Source organism: Nicotiana tabacum, chromosome 14 (assembly GCF_000715075.1).
Source record: "Nicotiana tabacum cultivar K326 chromosome 14, ASM71507v2, whole genome shotgun sequence".
NCBI lineage: Eukaryota > Viridiplantae > Streptophyta > Magnoliopsida > Solanales > Solanaceae > Nicotiana > Nicotiana tabacum.
The window spans coordinates 40,233,813-40,250,951 of record NC_134093.1 but is presented as its reverse complement, the minus strand read 5'-3'; the positions used below and the strand labels follow the sequence as shown (position 1 = coordinate 40,250,951).

The following is a 17,139-nucleotide window of genomic DNA, read 5'->3' as shown; positions in this document are numbered from 1 at the left end:
AACTGTGTGCTACAAATATAAATATTTTCCTGCTACAACTGTAATATTGGATTTCATGCTAAGAATTTGTTATATTTCTTTTAAACTGTGACAGTTATATAAAGTTCCCTAATAAAAAAGTTAAATATAAAGAAGAGAAGCCTTAGGCTATATGAAGAAACCAATAGAATATTCTTATGCTAGAGTAGTTAGTATGCAACTCGACCAATTAAGGACTTGTCTGCAAAAGAAAAAATAGAAGAAGAAAAATCACGTAGATTTTCTCTTTTGAAAGTTCACATGCGACGAAGAAAATTGGTGGATACAATTGAATTTGGATAACGCGGCCAGTCCACCAATAGTATGCCCCCCATGTAAGCATACTCTTCTTGGTTCTTAGTCCTCTAGTTCAACATCAACTTTCATATATCAAAAACTTAGTCCCTTAAATTACACCACATACTACAAATATAAACAGTTCATTTCACTTTGTTTTCCTTCTTAATTTTCAGAGAAAAATGGCTGTTGCTGCCGACGGCCGATTCGCCTTATCGGCGGCCAGCAAACTTCATAGCAGTGCAACATTGACAGGGAGAAACTTAAGGGTAGTGAAGTTCTGCAATGGAGAGTTGATGGGAAAGAAGCTCAAGTTTACAAAATTTCAGTTAAGGAGCAATGTAGTGAAGCCAAATATCTGCATGTCACTTACAGCTGATGTTGCAGGTGAGGCCAAGGTGAGTGGTTCTAGATTTTCTCACATGGCTCAAACTTGCCATGTATTTCTTTGCTTTCTTTACAATTGAATGAGCATGGGGCTACTTAATAAAGAGATGGGCCACTTCTCAACATAAAATGTGATCTCACAACCAAATTAGATCAAATGATACGTCATGAATTAATTTCATAAGTTCCGTCAATGAAGTTGACATAATCATGAGATAGGCTAAATGAGCATAAATTGCACTAATTTCAATCACCCGATATGCAATTGAACTCATGAGCAGACGTAGAGATGTGATCGCACTACCCTCAACTTTAAATACAACATTTATGACAGTTTAAACCAATCAGCATTATCTGGTAGTGTGTGTTAGCATTTAATAAAAAAATAACTTAAATCTTGAATTCATCTCTGAACTACACTAACTTTAGAACAATGCTTAGTTTGACCGAGTGTGGAATGTGGACAGTTAAAGGATCTTGAACCGGAGAAGACTGATACAAGGACTGTAGTAGCAATCATTCTAGGAGGGGGAGCTGGAACTCGTCTTTTCCCCCTCACCAAGCGCCGTGCTAAGCCTGCTGTAAGTTTTCTTCAGATTATCAAAGAAAATATTACTGAGTCTTTGTAGAGCTATCCACATCTCAACACATTGAGTCACTATTAATTCGTTTCAGGTTCCAATTGGAGGAGCATACAGGCTAATTGATGTACCAATGAGCAACTGTATCAACAGTGGCATCAACAAAGTTTACATTCTCACCCAATTCAACTCTGCCTCGCTTAACAGACATATTGCTCGGGCTTACAACTTTGGCAATGGTGTCACATTCGGAGATGGCTATGTCGAGGTAAACACCAATCTTTATTTTCCAATATAGTTTCAGGTTTTGATGAAATTGGCAACATCATGGCTGGTAAATTGTAACACAGGTCTTAGCAGCAACTCAAACACCAGGTGAAGCAGGGAAAAGATGGTTCCTAGGTACTGCAGATGCTGTTAGGCAATTCCACTGGCTTTTTGAGGTATGCACTCTCCTTTGTATCTGATCCCGTGGTCACATTGCGTTGCAATTTCCATAGTTTATCCCAATAGTGAAAATAACTCCAGATTCCTGCACTGCAACATTTTTATCTTCCTGATATTCATATATCAGTTCGTATCAATATACTCTTCCTCCCATGATTTTCTTCAATATGTAACAATTGATGAAGAGGCATCGAAATGCATATATTCATATGTTATATCAGGGACTTCAGCTGTAGATGACCACAAATCAACCTTAGACCGAACAAGGTGGTCCAGCAGTAACTTACACAATGAAAAAAATTACATATGCAAGACCAAGTTAACTGAGCTGTGTCAGTTTACTTCCAGGAAAACTTAATCACATGCGAAAAATACAGAACTTAACAGCATGCAAATACAAGCAATATGTTCTCCACGCTCAGCTATTACCATTACCACAATTATCTCATCATATGGCTTAATTGTAGACATCAGTTAATGAAATTCACATTGATTTTCATAACTGAAGGATGCAAGAAGCAAGGACATTGAAGATGTGCTCATTCTCTCTGGGGATCACTTGTATAGAATGGACTACATGGACTTTGTTCAGGTAAGGCTATAGACTAATATATACCTTGCTTGATATCTTTTTTTTGGAAAGATTGTCTATTACTCAAAAGTGAAAAAATCCATCTCCACTTCTTGACAGAGTCATAGGCAAAGTGGTGCAGACATTACCATATCAAGCTTGCCAATAGACGACAGGTAGTTTAAGAGGGTTAATCAAAATCATAGATAGGCTATTTCTTCCTCTCAGCAATGGCATGCTATGTCAAATATTGCTTTGATAATCACTACAAAACATAATTTCTTCTACTGAATCACTCCTATGTTTTCATGATAGACGTGCTTCAGATTTTGGCTTGATGAAAATTGATGACACAGGACGGGTCCTATCCTTCAGCGAAAAGCCAAAAGGAGATGACTTGAAGGCGATGGTAATTCTCGAAAATTTGACAGTCTCAGAGCTTAATCTACTTCAAATTTTAAAGTTGCTGCAATCAATTGACAACAAGTACTTCAGGCAGTAGACACATCTGTTCTGGGATTATCCCCAGAAGAGGCTAAAAAGAAACCTTACATTGCTTCAATGGGAGTTTACGTCTTCAAGAAGGAGATTCTCCTGAATCTCTTAAGGTATGTAACGAGATTCTTCTATAGTACCTTATTTTAGAGGGTGTCATGGTCAACATACATGCAAATGATAGAAATTTTGGAGAAAGAGGGCCAGAAAAACCAAGAAACCATATTCATCCAGCTAATAGGGGTAGCTACGTTCAAAAGAAGCAAATTGTGGTGGCTATTATAAAACAGAAAGAGGCCATATAAAATCTTATATTAACATTGAGTTTCTTCATGCTTCATTTACAGTAACATGCTGAAGATATCAGGTAAAAGAAGATCATTAACTGCTTACTCTTTGTCTTCTTTTAGATGGCGTTTTCCGACAGCAAATGACTTTGGTTCAGAGATTATTCCTGCCTCTGCCAAAGAATTCTGTGTCAAGGTTTGTACCACTTCATTTCTGGTTGGCATTGATACAAGATCTTGATCTGTTTGTTCAAAAAATTTACTACTACATCCAATCTTGTTGTTTCCATCACAAGGAAAGACATTCAATGTTTTTTCAATTCACTATACTGGTTATGGTCTCCTAAACAGCTTAACTTCAACCTCTATGGTGACTAAAGCATTCTTCATCTGATTTTGCAGGCTTACTTATTCAATGATTACTGGGAAGATATTGGTACAATCAGATCCTTTTTTGAAGCAAACCTTGCACTCACTGAACACGTAAGAATCAGAACTATATGTTTTTAGCCTTTAAATGGTCTTGTTTCTTCAAACAATCTGAGTAAGATAAAAGCTGGCTATTGGACACCTGTCAATCTCATTTGAAAATCTTAAACATGATTGTTTACAGTACATAATATGGCATATGGCCAACTAATGTTGTTCCTTTTCATTTCAGCCACCAAGTTTTAGTTTTTACGATGCAACAAAGCCTATTTACACATCAAGGAGAAACTTACCACCCTCAGCTATTGATAACAGCAAGGTTTAAGACAAGGACATAGTACTTCAATCTTAAGCAGATTTATCTTTAAATATTCTTCCACTAACCAAGTCTAAATGTTGTCAGATTGTTGATTCAATTGTATCACATGGTAGTTTCTTGACCAATTGCTTCGTGGAGCACAGTGTTGTCGGAATCCGATCCCGTATAGGCTCCAATGTTCACTTGAAGGTTAGTCTAATACAACTGCACACTATGCTGAATGAAATTTCAGCACTATGCTTTTGAAAAACAAAACTAAAATTGGTTTTCCAACTAGATTCCACGTAGATTCAACAAACATACTGTTTCATATTGAAATAACAAGTAGCACATACCCATGCAAACACGTTTAGCAATCATGTGGGTTATTTGGAAAGAAAGAAATAGGAGGGCATTTGAAGGGGTGGAACAAGATTTTGTAAAATTGCAAACTTGTTGAGAACCGTAGTTTAGTATATGTTCTCTTCTTTTTGGTATACGGCTTGTATACGAGGTGTCCCATAAAATTATTTACCTTATCAAAAAAATTACTTCTCTGCTTACTTGATTTTGCAATTGCTGCTAATTCCTCATAACACTTAGTTGGTGTGAAATCCATACAGGATACAGTGATGCTTGGTGCTGACTACTATGAAACTGATGCTGAGATTGCCTCACAACTAGCTGAAGGAAAAGTGCCTATTGGAATAGGAGAAAATACAAGAATAAAGTAAAACACTAAGATGTTTCTCTCCTTTTGTGTCTATCAGGCTAGAAATTGGATGTGACTGTGATCCTAATTTCATTTCTCACGTTGTTATTTAACTAATATGCAGAGAATGCATCATTGATAAGAATGCAAGAATTGGAAAGAACGTAGTTATTGCCAACTCAGAGGTATGATCCTCCCGTACTCCCACCAACAGCAAGAGATTAAATTTTTATTTCAATTTTATCCTGTTCTTACTGGGACTCACTTATTTTCCTCTAATACATCAATTTGCAGGGAGTACAAGAAGCAGACAGATCCTCAGAAGGATTTTACATTCGATCAGGCATAACAGTCATATTGAAGAACTCAACAATTTCAGATGGATTAGTGATATGAATTGCAGTAATCATTTATCTTCTTTTCTTTCATGTAGTGTTGACACAGAGAAAGTTGTGAAATTAAAATACGAGCAGAAGTAAAAGTCTCACATTCTCAACTTGTCCACTTTCAGCAAGTAAAGGTTGAACTACAGGCTAATGCTAAAAATAAAAGTTGTTTATCCCATTCATGAATTTTGATCTAACAATAAAATGCTTGATATAAGGTAAATGTTTTCACAAAACCAGCCCGCAATGACATTGACAAAACACTGGAGTGTTGACAGGAATATTTTACACTAGTTGAGAACAGGCTTCTTCTGGTCAGAACTAAAGAAGGATAAAAAAGTTGACTTACAGGTAAGACCACTTAAATGCATCAAAACACCTGTACAGTGTTTCACTAGATCGCAGCATTATTCAAATCTTTCTTCTGTTTTCTCACCTGTTTACTGGATCCTTACCAACATAGCTCTGAAAGTTTAGGTGGTAGTTAACAATTTGGGTAAAAGATAAAGGAACTTAGTGTAACACTTTTGAAAGAGCACTCGAAGATAATCATTCAATTATAACATTTTACCAGTTGACCTTGCAAATGTCTTGCTTAAATTAATAAAATTACGCAGCTGTTTAGAAGTTACGAAAAGCAAAGGGACTAATGTACTTTCTAATTGGTGGTATCAGCTTTTTATTTATCTTGTCCTTCGTTTTAAAATAAGCAACAGAGTCAAAGGTGATTTTTGAGGCTAAGATTATGGAGAAGAACTCAAAATACAGTTAAAAGAATAGCTGTTCACAACAAAACATTAATTCGTTCTCGAATCTTTGTAACACAAACCGCTCTTCCACTGTTATAATGCTGGTAACAAAACACTTTTTATCTGAAAATGGTTTCCTACCAGTCCTGCCAGCTCGATGAAGGTAATTTACCGCATCTTTTGGGATATCAAAATTGTATATATGTGTTGTCTCTGGTAGATCAACTCCTCTAGCTGCTATATCTGTTGCCACCAATAGATAACCTCCTCCTCCTCGAAGTTCCTGTGTCTCAGCAACATATAAGCCATGTACTAAAATATGAATTACATTATGGCAGAAAGACGAAGATTAAATCAGTGTTTTAAAAGGCGTTTTCGGGGCGAGTCCTGGGGCAAGGCGCACCAAAAACGCCCGGAGGCAATAGTGTGGGGCGAAAGTCTCAAGAGGCGTACGGCCAACAATTCGGGGCATACGCCCGAGCGTTCGGGGCGCGTTTTTATAGTGAGGCGTAAGCCCCAGAGACTTTTTCAAATTAAAATAAAATTTGTTGAATAAGTCCTTCATATAATACCCATATTCTCAAAAATCGACTTGTAATTACTCAAAAGTTTTAAAAAGGAACTGAAATGTATTAAATTTAAAAGTCAAGACCTTTTTTTATTGATTGAAGCCCTAATTCATGGTCTTTCCCAATTCTTTATTTTGTCCGCTAGTCTCTCCCAAAAGCAAAGAATATTCAATTTTTTTCTCATTCATAGCAGCAAGTTCAAATTGCGGGTTAGTCATCCTTTTTGTTCCTCCATATAGAAAACTTTATTCTTTTCGACTCAAGTTACCTGTGCTTGTAAGTAGCGTATAATAGATTATTTTGACTAGTTTTTTGTGGGGATGTAGCACATGCAATTTTACCTGTTTATAAATATTTACTGTAATTATATTATTTTATTCAATTTTTATGCAATTTTACCTGTTTATAAATATTACTGTAATTATATACAACAATAACATACCCAGTATTATCCCCCACCGTGCGGTCTGGGGAGGATAGTGTATACGCAGACCTTACCCCTACCTTGTGAGGATAGAGATGTTGTTTCCAATAGACCCTCGACTGTAATTATATAATTTTATAAAATATTAAAAATTAAATACATATGGGCCTTACGCCTCGTGCCTCGGGGCTTACGCCTCGCTGAGGCATAGATTACGCCTCGCTGAGGCATATGTAAAACGCCTCGCCTTACGCCCACGCCTTTTAAAACACTAGATTAAATTTCCATTTCCTATAGTCTAAAATGATAAATTGACCAAATATAAATAACATATCAGCACAACTTACAGATAAGGATGCTGCTCGTTTATTGAAATTCATATCTTCCTCTAGAAGAGAGACATTGGAAAAGCCTCCAGAAGATGACATTAAAAAATCTACCAAAAGAGTTATTGGTGGTGCATTTCCTGCCTTTTTTGACTTCTCAGACTGCTCAAAAGTTAAACAATATTGTTCAAAGTATACAACTATTTAATAAGTTAAACTAAAATATCAAAAATTGCACAGATAAGTAAGTCATTTTTTTATCTATGACCATAGTTCCTTTCCAAGTGAAAACAGTAACTCCATTCAATTAGACATGTGATGCACCAACAGCTGATTTTTCTTTGAATGTCTGATTCCTTGTGATGTTAAAGAGTGTATAAATCCAAAGCATAACAGAAGGAAAAGGGAACATGGAACTTTTAAGAACTTTACAAGTTCAAACAATACATGCAGTTGAAAGGAAACTACTATATATATGTGCATTCCCATAATGAAATTTAGAAGTTCTATGTAGTTCCCCAAATAAAACCCCATTTAGAAAAACGAGTAAAAGGAAGCATAAAAACCGTCTTCATGAAAGTCCAAATGTAACCCAGCAAAGTGAAAACTTTTTTCCAGCTTCTGGTGCAGGGGGATGAGAATACTCAATACTGTCATTCTCTACAAGATCATTCCGGAATAGGAATGGCAATTGGGGCGGGGCAGGGAAAACACTTAATGGGGCAGGGCAGGGGAACAGTTAAATGGGGCGGGGCAGTGCAGGGAAGGGCAAAACTTAATTTTTGAAAAACTTTAATTTTATTTTGATGAAATAAGTTGTATTTCATTAACAAGAAGCATCCAGGGGATGCATAGGTTACAAAAAAAGGGAAATATTAGCCCAATGACAAAAAAACTATTGTAAGGCTAAGGCGCTGATAAATTCCAAATAAGAGTCAGGGTTATATACAGGTGTATAACTTTAATAGGCCAGGGCAGGTGGCAGGTCAACGCTTATTCCCAATAGTTGGCTGCTAGGTAACTCGGTAGCTTGAGGGCCAATTCGTTCCTTGCTTATGTCTTCTTCCTTCATTTTTATTTCGTAAATAAATATGAACCCCTTGATTATGCAAGAAATTGTGTATGTATATATAAAAAGAAATAAAATGCCAATGCGAAAAATGGTGATAGCTGTATGAAGTAATTTTTTCCCCTTAGGTAGTTAGGTTCATGGTTATTTTACCTGGAGCTGAAAATAACCTGTGAAAACAGTTAATACGTTTTCTTATTTTGAATTAATAACCATGTGAAAACAACCTGGTGAAAATAATTTAAAAATATTTTAACTTGAGTAATAATTCGTTCAGTTTCCAATCCTTTCCTTCATAGGTTATTTACAAAAAGCTAATTTTTGGAGAAAATCGTATTGCAGTTTTCATGGTTTATATAGTTTTAAAACAAACCAAAACAACTATGTATAATAATTATTTCTGAAATAGCATGGTCTATTTTATAATTTAGCTTATGGGATTTAACTTAGCTCAATTCTCATGGTTTACTTCGAACAGCACCTCTTTGCGGGTTTCACTAGCGCCTAGAGTAAATTAGCTTTTTAATTCAGCTTTTTTGGTCATTACTTTTTTTATTCAATTTGTTCTCATGTAATCAGCTTTTACGCCCTTCATACCATAGTGATGAAACTCTTGAAATTCAAAAATAGGCCTATCTCAGGTCATAGCCTATATACATCAGTGGATAGAGGATTATATCCCCAATGCAGAAGGAAAAAACATAAACGGGGCAGGGCTTAGCAGTGCAGGGCAAAATTTAAAAAAAATGATAAACGGGGCAGGCAGGCAGGGCGGGTCAAAATCTTAGCAGGTTAAGGCTTGCCCTTCCCCGCCCTGCCCCAGTTGCCATCCCTATTAATCTGGAAACTCATCCAACCTCTAATTCCAGAGTAATTCTTGTGTGTGCTTTCATAGACTATGAATAAAGAGGGGTCTCAATACTTGAAAGTGATCAACATCATAATTGAATATTGACTTCTGTATTTAAGGTTCCCTGTCATTATAAGTTATAACTAGTAACTACACACAAAGTCAATCTACTATATCGAGACTCAACAGGGTTAAAGACACTAACTTGCTCGCTGACAAAAATTATGGCAGATTCAGGTGAATCCACCTGCAGTAAGGAGAGCAACACTTGATTCTTTTCCCTTTTGGTGCATACCTGCACGTGAAAAGTCGGAAACAATTACACAGAAATAGAAATAACCAAGGGACAGAGTAAGATCCAGCAACGTGAAAGAGAATCATCTAATTTCTGACGATCAAGTTTTTAGCATGCCCGTTCCACTGGTCCCGCACAACTTAATAAAAGATTGTTGGTTTAATTTTTTTTTTGTCTGTGTGTGGTTTTTTTTTTTTTTTGGGGGGGGGGGGGGGGTTCCATCTAATAATTTTAGGATACCGTAAACCTGTGAAAGTGATATCTACAATGACAAGTAATGAGCCTACTCAGTAAATGGAATATGTAAGAGAGGTAATTTGCAAGAAAAAAAAAAGGTTAAGGAGAGCTGTATAAGTTTATGTTAGTCTCACCACAAATCTATGATGGAGGCACGAGGGCATCGGCTCTACTGAATTCACATGGACATGAACTACGTCAGCCTGTCATTATAATTTAGATAAGTACATCTTTTATGTGATTATCATCAGGTAATTACAAGTCATAATAAGAAATCATAATGAATACTTGTGCCAGCTCACTTTGGTCCATTTTTGCTGTACACAGTCATACAAGAATCTCCTGTGCTGGGGAATTGAAGCACTAGCAAATATAGTTTGACGGTTCTTGCTGGTGGAGTAGGATGTCAATAGCCTTTTGAGAGAGCTGATCTCTTTTGAAGAATTGAACATGAAATCAACCTAAAATTATGTAATAATGAACATACCTTTCTATTTTGTGAATTGAATTAAAGTTGAGCAAAATAATTGCAAAATACAAGTAAGCAGAAGATTCAACTGTTAGAGACTTAAGTATGGTTAAATTAGATAGCTTGTTCATGATATAGAAGCATTTCAGAAATATTGTTCCCGAACACTTTTCCAGGAAAGAGTTTATTCTGACAGCTCTTATCAAAAGGAGCAGAAAAGAAAAAGTTATAATGGCGCTGACAGCATGTTTTTAAATTGCTCAGCAGCATCATGCTAATATCATTGAGCTCACTCTTCATTGGATCCCATTATAGTAAAGTTTCAACACAGACAGAGAAATATATATGATAGAAAATGCATCTTGATTACCTCATCGACAACAAGTACTTGGCAGGAATCTAGCTTTAAAATATGTTTCTCAAGCATTTGACACAAACTCCCCATAGTTGCAACCACAATAGTGGGTGGCTCAGCCTGTAACAGCACAAGCATCTCAGAATCAACACCAACACGTAAAAAAAATATGCTGAAGCTTCCTCTTAATTTCTTGGAAAAAAGAGCAGTAGTAAACAAAAACAGAGGTACTGGGAGAGAGGCAACAGAAGTAAGAAAAAGTTCACAGAACATCCTGAAAAAGAAAATTGCAAAGGTGCAACAAATGAGTTAAAGATCCACAACAGTATCTTTAGAAAGATGACGTACACTACTGCAATACCACCTGTAACAAGAAATCTATAGACTGAGTCCAACCCAGTGCTGTGTGTGTTTGTGAGTCTCGGTGTGCGCGTGCGTGTGTGTGTGTGTGTGTGAGAGAGAGAGAGAGAGAGAGAGAGAGAGAGAGATATATATATATATATATATATATATATAGAGAGAGAGAGAGAGAGAGAGAGGGAGAGAGATTATGGATAGATAATACATAGTTACTTATTGCCTACAAGGTGGTTTCCGTTGTGCTTGATTCAGTTGTAGACTAAGATTTGTTCATATGCGGTTCTGGACTTATCTTTCATTTTCAAGCGGTAGGGACATTTGAAAATTGCACATTTCATGTCGTACCACAGTGAAGAGTGTAAACTTCAAGATGCAAGATAGAACAACAACAATAAGCACCAAAAATAAGGAAATTTGGACAAAATGCAATAAAGACATCAAGGTTTACTAAGAGGGAACCAGAGGAAGGAAAGACAAAATCTTTCTTCTTCTTTTTCTTTGGAATGGTAACAGAGAACAAAAGACAAAATCCTAATTAAGCGTTCTGACGTCAACATATTCAAGTGAGGGCTGGGGCAAGTAGATGAATGTCAAGATGATTTTGACTCTAGGGATATATAAGTAATACAAGTTGAGAGCACTAGTTTAAGCTTTCCTCATTCAGTGATATGAAATCTACAAGGAACAACAATTTCTTTTGTACCTTTAACCAACTCTTGTGTCTGTTTAACATCCCCCCATCTAGAAGAGCCATAACAGTGCATGATTTTGGTCCTGATTCAAGTTCTGAAGGCTTTGCAGCGAGCATCCGAGCAACCTTCGTAACCTAGCTAAAGCAGAGTTAACTTTCAGTGCATCCCTAGAGTTCCTTCTTTCTGCAAACATATGCTATAAGTAGAATGCAAAAAGGAATAACTCCACAAAATCTTACTTGCATACCAAGCTCCCTAGTAGGCACCACAATCAATGCTTGTACTGCTGACCTTTGACTGTCAATGACTGACAGTATTTGTAGCAGGTATGCCAAGGTTTTTCCAGAACCTGTCTAGTGGGATAAATAGAAAGCAAACGACTTCCAGAATTTCATTAACAGCATAGGAAGCCAGTTGGAAAACGGGACAAGAGGAAAAAGGGAAAAACGATTAAAATGGGTAAGCAAATTGGTCATTTATTACTAAGATCTTGTAAATATGTTTTCGTCGCCTTTACATTTCATCTTTCCAACTTCAACATTTTTTTGATAACAACTTCTACATTTCTCCTACTAGAAAAATTAGACCTTTCAAATGCCCTTTTAACCGTTTTTTTTTTCCTGAAAAACAATGATATGATAGATATCTTTAAATGATGAATTGGCAAGAAAAATTAAGAAACCTTTCAGCCCTCTCTGTCGGAGGTAAGGAGTCGGGCACAAAGAAACAAAAAGAACAAAAAAAGGAAATATGCTCAAATGATAAAAATTTGTGACATCCACCCCCTAGGATCTGTAAGAATATCATCAACTTACATGGTAGTATGGTACTAGAATCATCCAATCTATACATCTATATAATCCCGATCTTAGAGGAGATGATGTGGCACCTCTCTCAGACTAGGATTCTTATTTATCTTTTACCTCTTTTTTCATTTTGAGCAACTCCACTTTTTTTTTCTTTCCTTAATTATATTCATTAGATGTGATGAAACATATTTGGTCCGTGTTTTTGATTGAACAGTGACAGATAAATCCATTATTTTACTCTCGTGATCTCCCACTAATTCCTAATTCTTCACTTTACTATTACGTTTTCTTTGACCAGCCTTACGTTATCTTGTTGTTATTCCTACTTGTTGCAATTACCTTTTCTTTTTTCATCCGTTCTCCAGCCGAGGGTCTATCGGAAACAGGCTCTCTGCCCTCCAGGGTAGGGGGTAAGACTGCGTACATCTTACCCTCCCCATACCCCACTTGTGGGAAATTACTGGGCTTGTTGTTGTTCTTAATTATATTCATTCTTCCCATTTTTTCAAAACACTTAATACATCATAATAATTCGGGAAAAGGGCCAAATATACCACTCTACTTTCATATATTGTCTACATTTAACCTTCGTTATACTCTCGGGCCAAATTTACCCCTACCGTTATACTATCGGGCCAAATTTACCCCTACAATCAGCAAACTTTTAAAAATACCCCCTTAATCTGTTAAGTAATACAAAATCTCCCAAATTCCTTTTATTTAAATCACTTGTTGTTCTTCTTGCTCCATTATTTTCAAAAATTACTATTGATGTGAATGCTAAAGTTACTAGACTATACAAATTATTTATAATTATTTTTAATTACCAATGCACCCATTTCTCTTCTCGTAATAAATAAAATTGGTTTAGAATTTTATTTATTTTTCAATCATACACACACCGTAGAATTTAGTGGGTTTATTTATTGTGTATTATATGCAGCTGATCATCATGTATGTACATGTATATTCAAATATATTTTGTCATTGCCTGGTTAGTATAGAGTTCGATCGACTAACTAAAGAGTGCACAATGTGTAGGCATTTAATTAAAGCAAAGTTGAATTAGGCAATGTAAAGTCTCCGAGGAACTTCAACTTCAATCACTAATACTTGCAAAGTCTCCATATATTTGGTGCAACGAATTCATTAAAATTGTGATGTTGTAAATACTTTTAGAATTTAGAAAAGCTACCTAATTTAGATTTTTCAATTTACTATACTTTGTTTATTCGGTTGTACTATTTAATATTTTTTTCTCTTATTTTTTTTTTCTCTAATTCAGAAAGCAGGTAAATGCCAATTATTTCAAAAATAGTGGACCAAGAAGAACAACAAGTGATTTAAATAAAAAGAATTTGGGAGATTTTGGATTACTTAACAGATCAAGGGGTATTTTTAAAAATTTGTTGATTGTAGGGGCAAATTTGGCCCGATAGTATAACGGAGGTTAAATATAGACAATGGATATAGTTTCCTACTACTTGAGGATTCTTTATTCCAAAGCCAGTGGTGGAAAAACTTTGGCAATTAGGCAGATGGAAAGTTAGTAATTCTTCCCAATGACTGGTACAAAGTGACCTATGTACAATTTCAAAGTCTGAATATTTTCCGGCATCTATATCTATGGATGCATAGACTCTCCTGTCAGAGATGCAAGTGCATTCTGGAGAGATCTACACATATAACATCTAATGCTACAAGAAACAAAGAGATTTCTTTGAGATCTCCTGTATCATCTTGAACGAGGAGTCCTTAACCCCAGTCCCAAGCATTGATATCTCCGCTTTTGTGGTGGTTTTGCTGGAGGCATTGTCAGTCAAGCACCCATAAGCAGTGGCAATGGTAAAGGAGAAGATGAATTTACGCTGTTTGAGAAAATAAACGTCAATTGGCAATCAAGAAAGCAGACGAGCTAAGGGAACAGATAGAAGTGCACTGTGAGAGAATTATTCATTTGATGCAGCAGTGACATTGGCAGATCTAGCTAGAGCATAGGTGGAGGATGAGCCGTCATTAAGAGCAAATGCTGGAGAACTTGTGGAAAAGTTACCAATTCTAATCCATAACAAAACTTCAGATGTATGTTTAACAAAGAGGATACCCAGAGGAGGGAGATTCAACCCTTAAATCTTGCTAAGACTCGAGCTAACTTGCTCTTCACCTTCCCGTCCTACATTGAATCCTCACATTCTCTTTTTATTTACGGAATGAAAGTGTATGTTTCTGTTTTTCTGTATATCCTTTTTGTCTGCATCTAATTTGACTATAGCAATTACTAATGATTATTGTTAGACCGAAACCTCCTCTCTTAAGCAATACGAATCGAGTTAAGATTGGTTGGACAAGACAAAAGGGTTTAATATCATGAACTTAGTTGAAGTTATAAACTTGTCAGTTTAGATTATTTTTGTGAGAAAAAAGAAATTTTTAGTTTTTGCGGAAAAATCTACTTTTTAATATTTGGGTATTAAAAGAAGATCATTTCGCAGATTTAATGAAATTTTTCACGACTGTGTGATGCACGGGTAATACACTAGTGATATATAAAAGATGATGTATGTATTATTATAATTCAGCAAATCAAGAATAATGTTCTCCCTACCTAGAGTAGCTCACCATTCACTAAATAAGAGCTGCTACAAGCTTACAAACAATAGAATGGCTTCAAAGAACATTGAAGTTAGAAAAATGAAACAACACTCCTTACAGAAACCGTAGTTGTGAATGTTTCAGAAGCAATGCATAAAACACATCTTAAACAAAAAGTCCTTCTCACACAAAAATATCAAGAATTACGCAGTCCAGTTTCAACAAGTACAACACTGGAAGCAATGTCCCATAAGTATACCTGAGCATGAAGCACACAATCACGTCCCGAATAGAGGAAAGGCAATGCCTGTAGCTGCACTTCTGTAGGTATCACATATCCAACCTCTTCCACCCTGCAATTTGTGCTCCATATATCAGTTCTCCTTAAATCCAACTCTTTAAATAATTCAAGTAATTCTCACTTTCTTTTTTTCCCACAGAGAATCTGAAATTACAGTCCATGGGTTGAATTTAATGATAATAATTTATTATTTCAATCAATTTCTAGTAAACTTTCTGCTGCCTTTTTTACAAAATCCAAACTCCAACCACTCTATATTCAGAAACTTCAACCAGATTAAACTAATGGACGGAGATATTTAATAAATATTGTCTAAAGCTTTACAATTTACAGATTACCTAAGAACTACTTCACAAGCTCAAAATATTAATAATTTCTTAAATCAAAATTTGGTTCTTATGAAGTACCAATTACTCAAATATCCACAGCGTCAATTAAAAACTACTACTTTTGATTCAATGTAAGAAAATTCACACTTTTTACATGCTCAATTTCGATATAAAAGCTCTGTAAGTATCAATTGAATCAATATTTGGAGAAAACTCTGTAACAATCGCTAGTCCTTCCGGAAAATTCCGGAATATCAAGCAATGTAATTCAACAAAGCGATGAGAAAAGAGTTGAGTGTTAAGGAACTGCAGCTAACCGGCGAATCACGTGCTCGGGCACGTGACCATGACAGAGTTCCCGGAGCGTTGCCGTTGATGAATCCTTCGTTTCAGTTCTAGCTTCGACGTCGGAGGTGCTAAAGGAAGCTATCAATGGCTTTTGACGGAAGAGAAATTTCGGAGTCCGATAGGTATAGTTAGGTTTGAAATGGTGGGAGGTACGGTTCAACGATGAAGTCCATAAAAGAGTATGCAGCTGAGTTGCAGAGAAACACGCCATGGGGAAGTAGCCAGTAGGGACTGGACACTCGACAAGTGCGCTGTGAAGACTGAAGATGATGAAACACAATAGGAAAAAAGTACGATGCCGTTGGGAAACGAGAGGAAGATAATTTTTTTCCCTTTCTTATTTTACCATTATAATTATCTACTTATTCTCCAAATTATATCTTAACACTTTTGGATATAGTATTATTATTATGGATAAAATTATAAAATATATATTTTATTTTTATTTCTTAAAAATAATGCAAAGTCAAAAGTTGACAACTAAAAATAAACGAAGTGAGTTAGGGTTACAAAAAAAAAATACGTTAAAAAATCCTTACCTCTATTTTACACTATATATATATATATATATATATATATATATATATATATATATATATATATATATATATATATATATATATATAAAAGAAGAAAACCCCAACAAGGGAAAATGTCAAAATTTGACCTAGTATTATTAGACATTATTCAAATTTACTTTTTGTTATACCTTAGGTCCATTGATGTTTTTGTCTTTAGCAAATCATTTCTTATTTGTCTTGTCAATAATAGAGGTTTATTTTGCTATGGATTAAAGTTATCCTTAAATTGGAGCTTCATCAACAGTGAAGGAAAAGAAGACTTTTTGTTTTTTGTAAAACATGCATTTTTATCAACTAAAAAAATTATTACAAAATGAGTAGATGTTACCCGGCCACATAAGCAGAATGCATAAGTTATCCAAAACTATAGACAAAATCTTTAGTGACATACCTTTTACCAAAAAATATTATCTTACAACTCAATTTTTCTAGAATATGTCTAACACACACCATTTTTGCTACGTAATAGTCGCATGCGTAACCCAAACAATAGAGCGTAAATCCTTCAAAAAAGATTCTCAATCCTCATTTATGTTCAATTGTCAAAATTATATATATATATATATATATATATATATATATATATATGCGTGTGTGTATTTTTTTTTAAAAATATTATTGGTCCCAGAACCCGCCCTCTCCCTTATGTTCTTCTTCCTCATACATTGTCCCCCTTTTCCAACTTCTTTTACGCATAAATTTTACTCACACTTTCCACAATTGCTCCACCAGCTTGCCACCAAATATGATCCCACTGGTATATTACAGAACAACCACATTAACATTTCATATCAATTTCAACAAAAGAGTAAGTTTCACAATAGAATGCACCCAAAAGAATCATCAAAATCACCTTTACTATGAAAAAATTACAAG

General features: G+C 35.4%; 2 protein-coding genes and 1 long non-coding RNA gene across 4 annotated transcripts; 1 reads left to right on the top strand and 2 right to left on the bottom strand.

The window, feature by feature from the left end:
- Positions 1-344: 344 nt before the first annotated feature.
- On the top strand, positions 345-5,018 carry LOC107816541 (glucose-1-phosphate adenylyltransferase large subunit 3, chloroplastic/amyloplastic). The gene is made up of 15 exons (XM_016642265.2): positions 345-713; positions 1,170-1,283; positions 1,378-1,551; positions 1,634-1,726; positions 2,239-2,322; positions 2,422-2,477; positions 2,617-2,710; positions 2,797-2,909; positions 3,207-3,279; positions 3,486-3,566; positions 3,745-3,831; positions 3,916-4,020; positions 4,434-4,540; positions 4,647-4,707; positions 4,817-5,018. The coding sequence occupies exons 1-15, from the start codon at positions 498-500 to the stop codon at positions 4,916-4,918; spliced, it is 1,560 nt and encodes a 519-aa protein (XP_016497751.1). The 5' UTR covers positions 345-497; the 3' UTR covers positions 4,919-5,018.
- Positions 1,372-3,329, bottom strand: LOC142168720 (uncharacterized). The gene is made up of 2 exons (XR_012698632.1): positions 3,190-3,329; positions 1,372-1,960 (listed from the first exon to the last, which is right to left on the bottom strand). It is a non-coding gene; the product is annotated as an uncharacterized LOC142168720 (long non-coding RNA).
- A 633-nt stretch (positions 5,019-5,651) lies between the features above and the next one.
- Positions 5,652-16,034, bottom strand: LOC107775557 (DEAD-box ATP-dependent RNA helicase 58, chloroplastic). Of its 2 annotated transcripts, XM_075229526.1 has the most exons (10): positions 15,652-16,034; positions 14,964-15,057; positions 11,543-11,656; positions 11,315-11,437; positions 10,267-10,371; positions 9,730-9,888; positions 9,562-9,630; positions 9,101-9,190; positions 6,998-7,138; positions 5,652-5,940 (listed from the first exon to the last, which is right to left on the bottom strand). In XM_075229526.1, exons 1-10 carry the CDS (start codon positions 15,891-15,893, stop codon positions 5,677-5,679), a joined length of 1,401 nt encoding a protein of 466 aa, XP_075085627.1. In that variant the 5' UTR covers positions 15,894-16,034; the 3' UTR covers positions 5,652-5,676. The 2 variants fall into 2 exon arrangements, with proteins under 2 accessions (XP_075085627.1, XP_075085628.1); XM_075229527.1 differs by lacking the exons at positions 9,562-9,630; positions 9,730-9,888 and having other exon boundaries at positions 15,652-16,021.
- Positions 16,035-17,139: the final 1,105 nt, after the last annotated feature.